Source organism: Triplophysa rosa, linkage group LG15 (assembly GCF_024868665.1).
Source record: "Triplophysa rosa linkage group LG15, Trosa_1v2, whole genome shotgun sequence".
Classification (NCBI taxonomy): Eukaryota; Metazoa; Chordata; class Actinopteri; order Cypriniformes; family Nemacheilidae; genus Triplophysa; species Triplophysa rosa.
The window spans coordinates 11431240-11449122 of record NC_079904.1 but is presented as its reverse complement, the minus strand read 5'-3'; the positions used below and the strand labels follow the sequence as shown (position 1 = coordinate 11449122).

The 17883-nt window shown below is 36.6% G+C and overlaps 2 protein-coding genes across 4 annotated transcripts; one reads left to right on the top strand and one right to left on the bottom strand.

Moving 5' to 3' along the window:
• The first annotated feature begins 106 nt into the window (after window positions 1–106).
• On the top strand, window positions 107–6330 carry znf106b (zinc finger protein 106b). Of its 3 annotated transcripts, none has more exons than XM_057353331.1 (13): window positions 107–241; window positions 453–560; window positions 730–791; window positions 896–1099; window positions 1242–1284; window positions 1512–1573; window positions 1649–1852; window positions 2540–3247; window positions 3495–3750; window positions 3896–3944; window positions 5145–5293; window positions 5381–5476; window positions 5911–6330. In XM_057353331.1, exons 2-12 carry the CDS (start codon window positions 465–467, stop codon window positions 5444–5446), a joined length of 1899 nt encoding a protein of 632 aa, XP_057209314.1. In that variant the 5' UTR covers window positions 107–241; window positions 453–464; the 3' UTR covers window positions 5447–5476; window positions 5911–6330. The 3 variants fall into 3 exon arrangements, with proteins under 3 accessions (XP_057209314.1, XP_057209315.1, XP_057209316.1); XM_057353332.1 differs by having other exon boundaries at window positions 107–299; XM_057353333.1 differs by lacking the exon at window positions 2540–3247.
• Window positions 6331–6421: 91 nt separating this feature from the next.
• capn3b (calpain 3b) lies at window positions 6422–17543 on the bottom strand. The gene is made up of 21 exons (XM_057353334.1): window positions 17020–17543; window positions 15353–15422; window positions 13599–13717; window positions 13044–13177; window positions 12774–12942; window positions 12555–12638; window positions 11957–12120; window positions 11642–11802; window positions 11342–11499; window positions 11162–11173; window positions 10709–10917; window positions 10145–10178; window positions 8564–8590; window positions 8286–8360; window positions 8136–8193; window positions 7864–7928; window positions 7324–7392; window positions 7115–7193; window positions 6926–7042; window positions 6733–6791; window positions 6422–6633 (listed from the first exon to the last, which is right to left on the bottom strand). Exons 1-21 carry the CDS (start codon window positions 17314–17316, stop codon window positions 6607–6609), a joined length of 2187 nt encoding a protein of 728 aa, XP_057209317.1. The 5' UTR covers window positions 17317–17543; the 3' UTR covers window positions 6422–6606.
• Between the last annotated feature and the right edge of the window lie 340 nt (window positions 17544–17883).

Sequence of the window (17883 nt, the reverse complement as noted above, 5' to 3'; positions counted from 1 at the left end):
TTTTTAGTTTTTCGAATCGCTCTCGCGGTACTTTGATGTCATCGTTAAGTCGGATCTTGCAGCGCCTCATCAAGTCGAATAAGCTATCGGAACGGACTTTGGCGGTTATTGATGACGTAGAGCGAATTCACGAGGACATAAGACCGCTTAAGAACGCATATTGAGAAACGGCCCAAGTCTACAGTAAACAACATTTGGTCAACGTGGTCCGATTCAGCAAGCACGTGGACGACGTGATTCAGTAACGTAACTTAATAAAACTCGAACATACTGTTTTGACACCACGGTCGTTGCTTTAGGTATCTCATTGAATCAAAATGTGATTATGTGGTAAATGTGTACGCGTGTCGACGTAAGAATGCATTCTGGAGTAACTGCTTTGGTAGTAACGTTAGCAGTATTTAGAACAGGTACTCCAACTCTATCCTGTAACAAAAATATATTTTTTTCAGATAAAAGCATTTATGGGGGACACAACGAAGAAAACGAAGAAAAAAAAGAAGACCAAACACAACATTATGAACAAATGTTGTGTCTGTTCTCAAAAATATGAAGAAAAGGTTGGCCTGTTTGGTTAATTCCTTATTCAGTCAAGTTTGATTGGACACTTCCGTAGTTTAAAATAATAATTATCAACTTATGATGACTAAATAGGGGTCATTTATTGTAGTTTGTCTCTGCATAAGAATATTTCTCCTTACGCTCTTTTTACCCTAATATTTTTCACAGAATTTGGACAACCACGCGCATAGTTACAGTCACCATAAAGCAATTGAACAGATCATGGGCAGGTAAAAAACTAGCATCAATTATCATGTCTTTCTCAAGTATGAATCAAACAGAAAAAAATCTTTATTCATACAAACATATACATTTATAGATATGTTTTCTACAGTAAACAGGTGAGCCATAGATGTTGGGCGTGTAATGTGTCTGTGATTGGACTAGAGCAGTACAAGGAGCATATTGCGAAAGATGAACACAAACAAAATCTGATCAAACTCAAGTGCAAAAGACATCAAAAGCACAACCTTACTGTGGATTACGATACTAAGCTTGATGCTGAGTTTAACACCCTTCGCACCCAAAAAAAAGAAAGGTAAGATTGTCTTTTCATGGTGTAATATACTTGTTCATTATTCTGTATAAATTGGCTTAAAAAATATGCTTGAATATTATCTAAATATTTAGTTTGTTTCCTGGTTGCAAATTGTGAAGTTTTTCTTTGTATATCAATTTAGGCCTCAGCGATGTTTTGTCTGTTGTCATAGCTTTCTTGCACAGGTGAGTTTTTATTGTTGCACAGGGCAAAAGTAACATAACAAAACCACCATTTTTGTTCTGGTGCAATATTATGTATGGAGCTATAAAAGTGACTTATGATATAACAGGGATGATTTACTTCATTATGTTCTTGCATTCATTCATATTGGTAAGTCATAGAGGTCATAGAATTACATGTTAAAACAAAGCATATGTATTATTTTATAATTATTTGTATTTTTCCACAGGATTTGGACAATCATATGCATAGTTTTGTCCATCATGAGGCGATTGAGAAATTAAAGGGCAGGTATGGAACTTAAAAGTATTCACTCTCATGCCCTGCTTATGAATGTAAAAAACATAAAGCGTGCTTTTCTTACAGTGAACAGGTGCATAAGTGCTGGGCCTGTGATCTCTCTGTGATGGGTTTAAAGGACTTCAAGAAACATATTGGCACTTTCAATCACAAATACAAGATGGCGATTCTGACAGAGAAGAGATCATATGATGACAAAAGCACTATGGACTATAGCGATGAGGTTGACGATGAGCTAAAAGCCCTTTGTGCCCAAAGAGACCAACAAAAGTAAGCTTCTTGACTCATACGTTAACTACAAGCACTTACATTTGTGGAAAAATTAAGAGACCATTGAAAATTGTATTTTCAAATTAGCATTTAGATGTTTTGTGGCCAATCCAGTTCAGTGTCTGTTGAATTGCAACAAAATCAAATCTCAGGAGTGACAAAGTCATCCAACAGCAATGTAAAAGCCTGACAGAATGACAAGACACATGAAAACTAATAAAAATCTAGGGCATAACATAAAGTATTTTTGAACTTTTCCTAAATCCATATACAAATATTACTGTTGTATTACTTAAAAGTGAATATGAACTTGTTTTCACTGCAGTATTTGAGGTGTGAAAAAAACAGAGCATCTTTTCTGTTATTTTGACCTGTCTCTCCAGGGTTCATTTTCTGCAAATAAATGCAAAAAGAAACCATATTTTTATGCAAAACTGGGGGAAATGTTCTTCGTAGTTCACAGAATAAAACAAAAATGATAATTTTCCCTAAACACGCATCTATAAATAGCACATTTTAAATCAGAAAATTGGTCTCTGAAATGGTCTCTTAATGATTTCCGCGGCTGTATGTGTGTAATGTAAACTGTAAAGCAGCAATGGATTTAATTTATTAGCAGTTTAAGTCAACAGCTCTAACTACCAACTGGTCTTTTTATGTGTTTGTCAAATATTAAATTAATTGAAGAAATCAAAAGAAAACGGACCGATTGTTGAAGTGGATACAGGCCAAAGCAGAAAAGCAGAGAGCAAAGCAGAAAGCACCACAAACAAAGTTAATTCAGAATTTCCAGATGAAGAACATGAGTCAAAGTTTCCAGGTACCTGCCAAAGGCGGTGAGGATTTCGCAAGTGTGCAGTTGCCAGCACAATGCAATCTCTTCCATTCTTGGGAAGAGCAAAAGAAAATCTCAACTTCCAGACCTGACCCAACAACGCTTAAAAGGAGACGAGAGAGCATATTTGGTATGGACAATTTAAACTGCCCGCTTGTGAAAAGGCCTTGTCCTCCATCAGAGATTTCTGCTCATGTCTCTGGAGAGCCTACGTGTGCTCCTGAACCAGTTCAGAGAGAGATTTCCACTTTGTTACGCACAATTCGTAAACCATTAGACTGTCAAAATGTTGATGTTTGTTCAGAAGAAAATGTAGAAAGCCACACCGAACGTATGGTGAGACAGACCTGCGAATCCAACCGTAAAAAAGAGCTAAAAGGGAGAACAAAATTGAACAAGAAGAAGCACAAGAAACCAGAACGATCCACAGAACATGTGAGCAGTCACAACTCTAGGAAAAGCAGAGGGGAGCCGTGCTCACATGATGCTTTTTACACATTGAGAAACAGTCAACAGGACCAGATAGACACAAACAAGCAGCAGGAGCAATGCGTGTCCAGGTTAATATACACATTTTATTTTTTTTATTTATAAAATTTCTACTAGTTTCAAATAACTGGCTTGTCAACAAGAGAACTTAACTGATACGTGGAAAATTTGCAGTGCCGTGGGTCCCAGAACTAGAATTGAGAACTGAGTCTGTTTGCATCTGACATTAAAGAGTTAGATGTGAAAGTAGATTTAATCTTGGATGAAGATTTTTTTTTGTCATCACTTTCTGAATCCGCTTTCTTCCTTTCCCTTTAGAGAACAGATAAATGGACAAGAGGCATCTGTTGCCTCCCCTTCATCTGTATCTTCACTGGCTGAAAAGATTGGAAGATTCCATAGACCGACTATAGCAACCTGCAATGTCAGTGTTTGCCAGATATTAGATGTTGGTGGAAATGATTCATTTAGGACTGATACTGACAGAAAAAAAAAAATTGGATATAATGCAGAAACATCACAAGAGGACATTGACTGTCTCCAAATCATTCCTTGCAACCCCAGAAAAGAACAGGTAAGGAAATGTGTGTGTGTGTAAATACAGTGTATATACAGTGTGTATATATATATATATATATATATATATATTTATTTATTTATATTTATCTGTGCTTTATTGAAATGTCTGGTAAAGTTTTGCTCATTCAATTTTGCTTCAGCACATTTCAAATACTACTCATCAGAATCCTGAGACAACATGTAGAAAAAGTGAGTGTCTTCCAACTTTAATTTTAATCAAATTGTAAATTTATATACTTTTACATCTAATGGCAATTTAAATTAACAAAGGGAGAAATAATTGTGCTGTCAAATCGATGAATTGATTCCAAAATAAGTGCATGCGTGCATAAGTTGACTTGTGTATATTTGTATGTATTTATTTAACATATGTATTTCTATATAAATATTTAAAAAATGTATATTATGTAAATCTTTGTTTTTTTATATATATGTATATGTATATATGTGTGTGCATTATACATTATACACACACCACAGACACATATAAACAAATATTTCTTTTTTTGGAAGTGATTTGATGGCACAAAAAATAGTGACAATTTGCTAAATGTTTAACTCTATTCGGCTATGGAACTATAATGATAATTTAATCAAGTACAAGTCATCATAGTTCAAGTTCAAAGTTTATTTGTCACATACAAAACCATACATGGTACAACATGGAGTGAAATGCTTTTTCGACTGTCCGAATAGATTAGAATCAGAATCAGAAAGAGCTTTATTGCCAAGTGTGCTTGGACACACAAGGAATTTGTCTTAGTGACAGAAGCTTCCAGTGCACATACAGTGAGGGAAATCAGAAATGTCTGACCTCTGTGCTTGCCAACAAGGGTTTCTCCACAAAGTACAAAGTTATGTTTTGCTTGGGGATCAAATACTTATTTCACTGACTGAAATGCAAATCAATTTATAACCTTTATATAACATTTTTTTCCCCTGATTTTTTTAAATATTCTGTGTCTATCAGTTAAAATAAACCCACCATAAAAATTATAGACCCTTCATTTGTTTGTAAGTAGGCAAACCTACAAAATCAGCAGGGGATCAAATACTTATTTCCCTCACTGTACAGGTTAAAAAAGTGGCAAGGCACAGGTAACAAAACGTAAAAAATAAATACACATTTGACAAAAAGCACAATGTTAGACAATGTATAGACAGTGTATGTACGTACGTATATTGTATGTACAGATGTGCTATATATAAATTATACTGTAGAAGGAGATAGGAAAGAAAGGAAGGTTAAACTATATATAAATATAAATAGTGTAGGGGAGTGGAGTGGGGAAGTGTCCATGTAAAGTGCAGGTGCTGTGCAATCATAAATCAAACTAGTACAACTAATAAGTAATCTTATGATATTAATTATGTGTATGTGATTGTTAGATAAAGTGAATGAGTTAATGACGCTGTCTTCAAGAGAAGAGGAGCTCTCCAACTCTTTAAGGAATGTAGGTGACCAGCTGTTCCAGGCATATGCAACCCTGCAGACCGCTTACACGGAGGTTCAGCATCTTCTAACAACTAAACAAGAGGTGTGTAGCTGCTCCATTAGCAGGTTTGCTTAAAGTAAGAACACAAAGCCATCAAAACAATAATAATTGAAGATCTCCTGTTGTCAGGTAACCTCAGAGATGTCCTCCCTCAGGGCAAAGCGAATACAACTCCTACAGGATATGATTGAGTGATGATGAGTAAACATTTCTATCTTTTTACTGGTATGTTTTCAGCTTTTAGTTGAATATGAAAACTGTATTTTCTGTTGTACATATCTTAGTGGTAGATGCTATTTATATTTGATATTTTATCAAATATTGATTAGATTTTTTTAGGCACTGTAGTGCATGATGTCTGTTACAAACTAGCATGCTTTTTGACTTGGCTTATTTAAAACATGATCAAAACAGTGATTTATTTTCATGACAAAAGTTCAGCAAGTGACGAATATTCGAATCAGCCAACAGTTGTTACGGTATTGACCAAAAAATGTGACCCAGGCTAAAGTCTCAAAATCATAATTATGAGATAAGAAGCATTAGAGTTTGATTTCAACCATTTATTTCATGGCTTTACTCCGTTAATATTATAATAATATTTAGGCTTGTTCATAATTAATAACAATTTAATTCTTATGCTTTAATGTTTTTTTCAGATCCCAGCTAATCCAAAACCTCTTGTTGTGACTGTTTTCATCATCTAACCTGATGATGCAACAAATAGTCGGCCTGTCTGAATGAGAAACTGCTGTTTGATGCAACACAATCAGAAGTTTTATGTAGTTATAAATAAGATACTTTTTGTCAGCATATTAATTCAGACTTCGCAGGAGGCTGTAAGACCTCAAAAAACTGCATTTTCTATTTAGTGTAAAAAGTTGAAAGAGGCATTTTTATATGTTATGTACATTTGTTATGAACATGTTGATTTCTTGTAGTCATAAATAGTTTTGTGCTTTATGTGCTGCATTTTACTGTTATGACACATGTCGGATACAAAAAACAGGGCAAAACAATTTGTTCAGTTGATTTTGTTTTCATGTTTGCAAACTAGCAAAAATAAATACGCAATGTGAGGACTTTGATCAGTTTTTTGTACTGAACATATGTAACGTAAGTTTTACACAACCATATTTCATTGACAATAAAATGTCACATTAAAGGGATCGGAAACCAAATGATTGCGTCACATGACAGAGTTTAATGACCATGATCTATCTTGTAGCTCAAATTTTAGTTTGTTTCCAGACAACAATCCTCTGAAGAACTGAAACCTTTTGGAAATTTGCACAACACTGGTTCATATGTGTCTGTGATGCACCACTGAATGCAGCTGAAATGGCAGATGTTGTTTAGGCGTACATGGTCAGCTGGAGCCACTGTGCACAAAAAACACGTGATAGAAAGACCAATAGACTATACTTTGATTGTTATATAATATACAACATGTATTATGTACTCAATTATATGCAGCTTACCTCAGAAACATTAAGCTTGATAAGGCCATCTCCATCCTTGTCAAAAGCTCTAAATGCCCCTATAAAAGAATTCACTTAACTTGAAGTAGCTACAGAAGTTAGAAAGCATGCCTGGTCCTCGGCTTCTCAAACTACTAGAACTTCAAAATATTGTAGATAAATAATGCTGGAACATGATTAAAAGTACACTTACTGAACATTCCCTCGAGTCGCACCAGGCAGCTAATGTAGCTGTCGAAATCCAGTTCCAAGCGTTCATTAGCATAACGCATGGCAATAATATCAAAGAGCTGATTGTTGAGTTGGAAACCTGAAGAAGAAAGATATCAGGTTTCAGGATATATAAAGTTCAGTTTCCCAAAGATGTGACTCGATGTCTCACCTGCATCATTTACTGCGTTTCTCATCTCAAAGCTGCTGATTGTACTGGATTTATCTGTGTCGTACCGTGTGAAAACCAGCTGCAAACAACAAAGAGTGCTATGCCTTGATTATTTGCACAGTGCGTGTGATAAAATAAAACTACTTGGATGCTACAGTGTTTCCACAGCCACATTGTCTAAGCATTTCAAAATGAAAATGTAGCTATACCTTCCACTGTTTAATCTTGTTCCACAAGTGCTTGAACTCTAGAAGATTTAGGTGTCCTGTTCCATCAGTCTTAAGTGGTATGGTTAGGGTCAATAGATCAGTGTGTCAAATACATTTGTCATTTAGTCCACTAGGGGGAGCCACTCAGTAAAGGATGATGTTGGAAGTACCTGAAACTCATGCCTTTGTTTGTTAAAGGAGCAGTTCAGCTTCGAAATGAAAATTCTGTCATCATTTACTCACCCTCTTGTCATTTCAAACCTGTATGACTTTCTTTCTTCCGCAGAATACCAAAGAAGATATTTTAAAGAATGTTGTTAACAGCCCCCCCATTCACTTGCATTGGTTACAATAGAAGAGAATGGGGGGCTGTGCTGTTCTGTTATGAACATTTTCCAAAATATCTTTTGTGTTCTGCAGAAGAAAGAAAGTCAGACAGGTTTGAAATGACAAGTGGGCGTGTAAATGATGACAGAATTTTCATTTTGAAGGCGAACTGCTCCTTTAACAGTTTAATAGTACAACAGTAGTAAAGGATACATCCATGAGAGCAATCATACTTCTACAGCTCTCCAGACTGAAACCTTCTGTTTTCAGCTCTTTGTCTGAGAAAAAGAAGAGTGTTACTGTGTTGCTTAGTTGTAAGATAATTGCATTAGCAGTGAAATATTATGGGTTTGATTCTAAGAAAACAAATATACTGATAGAAATGATATGGCTTGAATGCACTTTAAAACACATTGGATGAAAGTCAAATACATGCATGTAATGAAAGTTGCAAAACGGTAGCAGAAAAAGAAACTTTCCCTCACGTTTGGCAGTCGCTCTGTTAAGGACAGTCCTGAGTTCGTAGGCGTTGATCTGCATGTCCTGCCAAGACCAGAAAAAAACCATAAGGCACCTTTCGAGTAATGTGGTTTAGAGGTGAGGGTATGAAGTTTTAGACTTGAATTTGCACTCACGTCTCCAGCAATCTGTTGAAAGATGGCCCTGAACTGTTTCTCCTCTTCAGTTTCTTCCTCAAGAGGCCTAATTAGCTGAATGTGGGAGAATTTAGAAAAACATTGATTTACTGGCCATATAAACAAAACATATTGTGTGTCTTGACTGTATCTTCTTTTGTATTCCACAGAGGAAAGAGCCTTATGCAGGTGTTAAATGAGAGTGAATGATGACAATTTTAATTTTTTGGTAGCCCATCCATTTATTATTAAAAAGTAAGTCATTCATTTTCATTTACCTTGATTTTCTTCTTGGCATCTGTCTCCTGGTATAACCAAGTAAAACATGTTAGAAATTAAATGAAAATATAAAATATTTATTATATGAAATTATAAATAAAAATATAAAATTATAGCTGGTGTTAATGAGTTTAAAAGAACCATCAAATTACTAGGTCTTGCTAGTGTTTTGTTTTTATATGGATTGATTTGTATTGCAAAATTCCAAATAATATATTCAAGAGCCCAGGCCGGCTGTTATGGCGATTTGTTTATTTAAGCAAGTATAGAGACATTGGGCCTGTTTCAGAAAGGAGGTTTAGTGAAAACTCTGAGTATATTAACCCTGAAATGAGGGAAACACTGGGTTTTCTGTTTCAGAATGTGAGGTATGTCAAACCCGAGAAAGCGGGGTAACTCAAGCCCATTTCTAAAGGAGAGGTTACTTATTCTCAGAGTCAGTAACCATAGTAACTTACTCTGTGAACCTAACCTGGTCAGGAGCAGGTTTTCTTTGGTAAACCCAGAGTTTATTTCGATCTCCTCCCCCTTTTAAAGCTCAAGTGGTGTACCTCATTCATTCATTCATTAATACAGTCATTCATGGCACACATTTTGATCACACAGACACCATCTCAGTGACTTATACTGTATGTCATATGTGCTTTTATAGAGGATTCAGTGTGAAGAGGCTGCATTAATTCATTGGGATGTACTTTGATTTCAGGAGAGCAATTTAGGACCCGAGTGGAATTTTGTCATTTCCCTGTGCATTTTTATTAAAACTGTACCGTTTTTCTTTACAGTGAATTAGATATATCAAAATATATCTCATCCATCCTTACATCAATAACATCAGCCACCGTACGTGTATTACATCAGAGCATAATTTTCTATGGACGATGAGAAATGACTTAATAAATTGTATAAATAAAGTGCATGAATATTGAAATGAATAAATACAGACATACATGCAGAAATGAAGCGATAGAGGTAATAAACAAGTAATTTTGACGTGCAGCCATTCCCACTGAAATCTGCTCAGAGCAGGGTTCGAACCGGCGAGCAGTCTTAATTTTCAGGTATCCTATACACCATGAAGTCTCTTTCGCGTAACTAGAGCACTCATGGCGAGTGAGAACATACAATTTTTTATTATTTCTGTTTTATTTCTGTTGTTTCATTCATTTAATGATTAATTTGTTTGTTTATAGGTACATTTATCAATTTATTAATTGAAACTTAAGTCATTTTCAGGACATCAGTAAATCCACTGTATGCAGAGCGGAATGTGTGCCTCACTCTCAAGTGCTTTCTGCCGCCATGTTGCTTTTTTTGGTGCCGTTGCCATGGTGAATGGTAATATCGGAGCTCCACTGATGATGGCTTTTTATAGTCGTGGTGCATGCGCTTAACCCAGCGTAAGCCTACCCAGAGTAAATTGAACTAACTCAAATCAGCTGTTCTGAAACCAAAAACTCAAAGTTTCTCATTTCTAAGTAAACCAACTTTCAAGTTCAAGGTTTAACCTGAACCTCCTTATTGAAACGGGCCCATATGGGCTGCCACTCAACAAGACAGACAAACATGTGTTGACTCACCACAAGCCCCGCCTCAATTTCTGCATCTATAACCCTGTGAGAAATCATGCAGCTGTCAGCTAAATGCATACCAGTCAAGAGGTCACTTAAAACATGCTTCACTGTAACACGTGAAACTTTAATGGGAAACACTATAATCACTTTAAACTTTAAAGGTCATGAACAGGTAAGCAATGCATATACGTTCAAATATAAATACCTGTAGGAACATGACATTTCTAAGTGAATGTGCATAAATCTTAGTTAAGCAGTAAGGTATGAGATTGCATATTGTGAATGTAGTTACAGATAGGGGCCATTGTTATTAATGAAGTGCAATGCCTGATTGATCAAATACCTGACTGCAGTGCTATTACATAACTGTTCATATAGATAAAAAAAAAATGTAATACTTTTTTGTGTCCTTGATATTCACTTAAGTAAAATTATAAAGTTACAGTCAGTGATATATAAATGGCATCTTTATCATGCTTGACAACTATTCATTTTGTTATTGAAATTTACTCAGTGAAATGACTGAATATTTAATTTACAGTCTGACAGAAGGAGAGTTTTATTACTCACTCTGAGGTGCTCCAGTTTTCAGAGAAGACCCTGAGAAGAAACTCACTCTCCTTATGAGGATCAAAAGTGGAGGGAATGATGACATACTCTCCTGGATTTAGACAGAAACGCTCTGTTACTTCACGCATGTTGACGTAAGACTTAGAGCGGGCTTTTGATGCATTATAAAGGAAGAAATCTTTTGGCAGCGGTTGTTGGTTGCCTTTCATCTGCAATGACAGAGAGATCATTCAACTATAGACAGTAAAATGTCATGAAATGCCATGGAAACTTTATATTTGTAATAACATGGCAGTGGTTAAACATCAAGTGGTGAATGATTGAGTTTCAGTTGTAACAAATTTAAGGGTTTAAATTGTAAGCTAGCAAAGAACAGTGGTTAAACGATTATGCATGCAGCCAGACAGACAGGACATATACTGTATGTGGCCTCTTCATGGTGTGGTCCTATACCTCTTGAGGAACCTGGGAAAGACAGGACAAAAAAGGTTGAAATAAATCAGCAACAATCGTTCGAAACATCTTCGAAGCCTAAAAAAACGGTATATATATTTTTATGATTTGCATAAATATACCTGAACTAAAAGGTTATCAAACTGCAAATAAGTAGGCCTACTATCGCTAAACATTTACCTCATAGATGGCGAACCCAATGTTGTATAGGGTGCCACCTGCACAGCGCTCGCTACGTCTGCCTTTCTGCATCAGTGCCACCACCACAGTGCAGGTCTTCCGCTTGACATCTGCCTCCAGAAGAATCAGACGGTACTGAGGGTTCGTCCAGAATGTGTCTGGGACAGAAAGTAGTTAAATGAATGATATGGGTATAAAGAGTCACAGATTTTTATTTTGCTATGTGTATTATCAGTACAACAAAGTGAATGACAAAAATGTAATAATACCAGATTTTTTATGTAGTCTCATTGTAGATACCTGGAAAGTTTCTGCAGCCACCAGCAGAGCATCCTCTTACCCATCGGCCCTCATGCACGGTCACATTCCACTTCAACATCTGGTCATCCTGCAGGGTGTCTGGAGTAAGATTACAGATCTCCAGTTTTGTGAAGTTCTTTTGAAACTCCTCAAAGCCCATCCTTGAGTTGAGTACAGGAGGAATGAGTGCTTATAAGACAGCTTTACTATCAAACCTTTATGAGTATCACTTTGAGTATCAAAGTGTTACATGGTGTGTGTCATTACAGGTAAAAAAAGAAGTGATATTTTACACAAAGAAGAATCCCTACTAACCAGAACTCCCCTCGTTCTGTGGGTCGGAGTCTCTCTTTGTCTTGTTCAGTGGTGGCTAGTGCAGCCCATTCATCAGACCTACAGGCGGGAGGGGGGTTTACTCCCCATGGGTCTCGTACACGAACAATACGGATCTTTAGGTCCTTACCATCCTTACGCTTACCCTGAGAAAAAGTTTTGGGGTATTATTTTGAAAAACATTTGAAAAGAATTGCCTCACATTCAGAATTCACAACATATTGCCAAAACAACTACTAAAGCCATTTAGTTTTGAGAGACTTTAGTTTTGCCATACAACACTAGAAACACAAAATACTTTAATGTTGCATACAACAAAATGTCACAAGACAAGTAACCCCTTATTGAAATCTTAATCAATTGACTATATATGTAATTACAAACCTATACAGTAAATGAAAAACAATAGGTACCTGATATACTGTACCATAAAAAATTGCGTCCACTTTCTCAATTGATTTTCTGATTTGGTGTTTTCAACTGACCTCTAAATGACATTCAGCCCTGATTGGGATTGTATATGTGAGCGATGTACTAAATGTGACAGATACTCAAATTCTCAAGTACATGACAGTCCCACCTGCTCAACTCCAGTGACTGAGTATGCATGTCCTCTTACAAGTCCAGATACAGTTTTAGTCATCTGAGCAGTTGGAACCAATGTCTGTGTCACATAAGCCAAAACATTGGTAAGTGAAAAACATTATGTTGAACTTCATGCCACCATAAGGCGGTGCATTGTAAAAATATCTTAATCAGCTGGTTTATAGTCCTAAACTATAATGGGTGGATTACTTACATCTATCGAGCAGCCCACGAGGGACCCTCTCTCCAAAGCTTTCCTCATAATATGGTACAACTCTTTAGGTGCCTCTGAAATCTCATAAAACTCGGTTACTCCTCCGGTAAAGTCCTCCATGGCCTCCAGTGTGTTTCCTCCCTTTAAGGCTTCATAAGAACCGTGTAACCTGGGTTCCATAATTCAAATCATCAGGTTTAGCATCAGAATTGAATTGGTACATGCAAATGATCTTTAGAATACCACAAAATACCATGATAATAAACTTACTTCGCGTATGCCTTCTCTAAAAGAGCACTCCAAAATTCATTCTTTTGTCCAGATCTGGTGAACACCAACTGGTTTTTATACGTTGGAAGTCGATCGTCCACAACCACATCCACCCACTCACCATAGCGCCAGAACTATAAGTATAAGCCAAAATTAGGTTAATGTTTAATTCATGAAATTTAAAGAAGCAACGTGGAGATTTTAGCGGCATCTAGTGGTTGCAAATTGCAATCAACGGCTCACTCCACCCCTCCCTTCTCCCTCCTGAAGTTTTGGCATACTTGCAAAAACACACTTTTGTCCGTTTAGGGCTACTGTAGAAACAACATGGCGAAGTCCATGTAAGGGGACCCGTGGTGTATGTAGATAGAAATATCTCATTCTAATGTAATAAAAACATAACGCTTCATTATGTAAGGCCTTTATACACCTCTGCAGACATAGTTATGTATATTATATTGCATTTCTGTCAATAGATCCCCCCAAAAATATACAGTATACAGAAGGACTATGCCTAAAATAATGAAGGGTTTGGTTTTAATGCTCGTAACTTACCTGGAAATGGAAAATGCCTGCATAGCTTTCAGAGAAGGTCTGGTCATGTGGAACCACTCTTTGCAGCAGTACTTTATTCAGAGTCAGGCAAGCTATGGCAGCCAGCAACCAGCAGTCTCCTACAAGAATTATTGGACAAGTGTAGATAAGTTTTACTACTGTACATCTGATGGATCAGCAGAAAATATTCAGTATCATTATAATTTATTACATAATTTATATATAATTTATTAATACTCAATTTACTTGAGTTGCCACCCAGTGGTCTGAAATCCCTTATTATAAAATGGATAGTTCTTGTTCTTAATTGGTCAATAGCTGGTTTATTATCAAGTTTTGACCTTAAGGTACATTTATATTTATTCATTTAGCAGATGCCTTTATCCACAAATGCACAAGCAGTGACTTACTGACTGTACATTATCCTTAAAGGGGTCATATGACACGACAAAAAAGATAATATTATCGTTTGTTTTAGATGTAATGCAATGTGTATACACGATTTAAGGTTCAAAAACGCTGTATTTTCCACATACCGTGCATGTTTGTATCTCCTCTTTGCCCCGCCTCTCTGAAACGCACAGATTTTTTACAAAGCTCATCGCTCTGAAAAGCGAGGTGTGCTATGATTGGCCAGTTAACCAGTGCGTAGTGATTGGTCGAATACTGCAAGCGTGTGATGGAAATGTAACGCCTCTTACCATATTTGGAAAATCAGGTTCCAAAGCAATTGTACTGACAGGTACGCCCACCTTACTTGAGTATACATCTGGGCGGTCTTAGTCAATCATACCACGAACTGACGTGGATTTGTGGAGGTGTGGTTACACGAGGTGTGTCAGGCAGGTCTGGGTGAGCGCTCGCTTTCAGATAGAATGCATCTTTTGTTCCGACACTTTAATTTTTGCAATTTTACGTGTCTAATACATGCATGGGAAACTTATAACACACCAAAGACACAGAAAAACACGTATTCGCGCCATATGATCCCTTAACATATCCCTTGTAAAATGGAAATACCATGCATTACAAGTCTATCTTTATACTGTATGCCTATATTTCATTTCAGCGTGAAATCTAGATGACTTTTACAGCCCTTCATAAAGCCCTGCATGGACCATAGGGTGCACAGATGAGCAGGACAGAGATCAGATTCCAACATGTATATATATGCTCAAAATTACTTATTGATCCAAATAAAAAATCGGGTTATGAAGTTTCATATTACAAACTTTTCTAATTAACCGTCTATTTTTATTACATTTAAATTAAAAGCCCCTACTGCTCTACATGGGGTAAAGCATGGCACTGCGAATGTCAGGATCATGGGTTCGATCATGGAAACCCAGAAACAGATCAAACCCTACATGTTTATATGGATACGAGGTTGATAAATGCATGAATACAATGCACAAGGGTACTGTGCGAAACTTCAGAGTACACAAAACGACATTACTGTACGCTATACAGCAAGAATCTGTTTAATTTTCTGTCTCATCTGGATCAGAATATCCTACCACATTTATTCAGAGTCTGTCTGTATTACACTTGACCAATTCAGCTGTGTATGTCAATCATATTGTGTCTCTCAATAAGTGCAGTGCAGATCAGGTTGGTCTTTGTTTCTCCAGAGGGAATTATAGTAGGTGCATTTAAGCTCTAATGACTTCGGATTTGATCACCAGGTAAGGAGAGAAAAAAATAAGTTCCATATCATGTGTCATTAGAAATGTCATACATTTGTACGTTCTTACCCAGGTCTCCTTGGCAGATATCTGTCCTGTTGGCTCCCCCAAGAATGAACTGTGGATTGCTACAAATCTCCTGTTTAGGAAAGAGAGACAATTCAGACTATACTTATTGTACCATTTATTTTCAATGATGGTCATACTGTTAGACTTTTGTTGGCCACACAAGAAGAACAAGACGAAGATGAAGTGATGAAGATTTCAACACTACAGCCATTCAACAGCTGCCACGGATAATAAAATTCGTTGCCAAGTGTTTACAAGCTTAGGATATCAGGGTAAAATAATGTAAGGTACTGTATGTATGTCCATCGAGACATTCTCCATTATTTTTAAAGTGTTGGTAAGCATATGCGAATTGCTTGACTGTTTGAAGCGCCGTCCAAAAATTGTTTTACTGACTTACCAAAGACTTCACAGGAGGATGAAACGGAAACAGTAACCTTATTCTAAACCATGACAAGGCCAGTCACGATACAGCAGTTTTAATATACAAGCAAAGTAAACTTAAAAGTCACATAAGTCATGTTTTTATAACTGACATGAACGTAAAACATAAAACTGCAATTTAGTTTTCTTTTTTTATGCATTTTTTAAAATGTGAGACATGGAAACTGTAACATGTCAGATAGTGTTAGGCTTTATGTAGTGTCTTGAAGGCAGTACATAATATACATCATTTAATAATGTATATAATTGAACATTTATGGAACTGAACCAAAATTTAAATTTGTGTCTAGGATTTGTGTGTAATAAGTACTGTACATACAGTAATAAGTCCTTTATCATGTAAAACCAATTTGGGCAGTATGAAAATAATACAATAAAAAACAAAACCACCTGCACTTTACCAATTATAACATCCAATGCATAAAACTCAGTTCTGCAGACAATGATTTAAACAGCCATGTGGAAACGCCGTTCCAAAATAGTGAGGATAAGAAATAGTCCAAACCCACTGACACAAGTCTATCAGGTTGTTGTTACGGCAGAGGTCTGCTTTATAAATCACTTACAAACAGCATGGCATGAATTGGCACGTCAGCTGCCTGAGACTCTAGAGCGTGTTAAACTTCATGCCATGCCCAACACAACACATGCACAGCAGGATCGATGCCACATTCTCATGACACGCCTGCAGGAGATAACCCATTTGATGCCTTGGCAGCTGCCTTTAGATAGAAAGTAAAACAAAATTTCCTAGTTGCTTTTGTGATAAAAAATCAAGATAAATCCCACTTGATTTATAGAATTAATATACAAAGTATTGTATCATCAACATTGATTGTAAAAGTGACTAAAGGTCGCACAACCTAAAAATTTGCAATTGGTTAATTCGTTCATAGTCAGTCAATCAAAATTAAAAATGTAAATGTATTATTATGTATATAATGCCATTACATTATTACAGAAATTCGAAATCATGCAACACAAATGTGGGATTTTTAAAAAGCAAAAAAGGAAATAAGAACAATGCAACACAAGCAAATACACTGCAAAAAAAAAAACTTCAAACTCCAAAAAACAATTGACTTCACAAGTAAATGCATCATGTTTTATGGATATTAGTAAGACTAACTAGACCACATTACAAATAACTTTTTGGATTGCAAAAGATAAGGTAAAGATGCAACACAACCTCATACAGTGCCACCTTAAGGTCTTTCACTCACCGCCGGGCGCTTCCATTCTAACTTCAGCGGGAACTTTTCACTGTAAAAGAGAGAGGAGTCCCGAGCAGGGAACAGCGGGTCTTCAAAGAGCACCTTCTTACTCGCGTATTTGTCTTTGAGCTCCTCAAAGTCCTTGAGGCGCCTGGCATCTTTAACTGCCTCATTGCGACTCAAAATGGCAGAATAAATGTTGCCAGGGGTACCAAAGTAACTTACTTCAGTGCCACCCACAATCTGTGGGGCAGCTTCAGTTATTTGGACAGAGGTTTCTGAAAATTTCTCTTCTCTTTCACTCATATTGCTCTTTTTGGTGTCCTCTAAGGTTGGTGAAGCCAGATAAAAGGGAGAATTTAAAACCCAGTGTCAATCCAGGTCGGCTTTCTCAGAAGATCTGCCAATTCCTTCTTCCAGTCCTTAGTTTCTTTTTATTCTGGTGCAGGCTCAGACCTGGTCATGCACACAAATCAGCATTTACATATAAGTTCAAGGCTTACACCACACATGCTCCCATGCATATGCTTGCATACACACTTACTCCCAACCTACATTTAGCCTTCCCTCTTAGAAGCTAATTCTATTTATAGATCTCCTAAAGGGACGTGAGGGTTTCTCTCTTTCGGTCTGTCACGCTGTCCAGCTGATGACCTCAGGCATTTTCAATGCAGATGATGGGAATCATCAAAGATTCGAAAGTAATACTCTGGGACGCAATACCATAAAAACACAAGGTTTACACAACAGCAGGTGTTAAAAGTAAGTTGACCTTCCTGGATCTTTTTAAAGAAATGTAATGGTTTAAATGGAAGTTATATTGATTTTTCGAAAGAAGCATTACTGTCATTTCAGCCAAATACAGTGTGTACA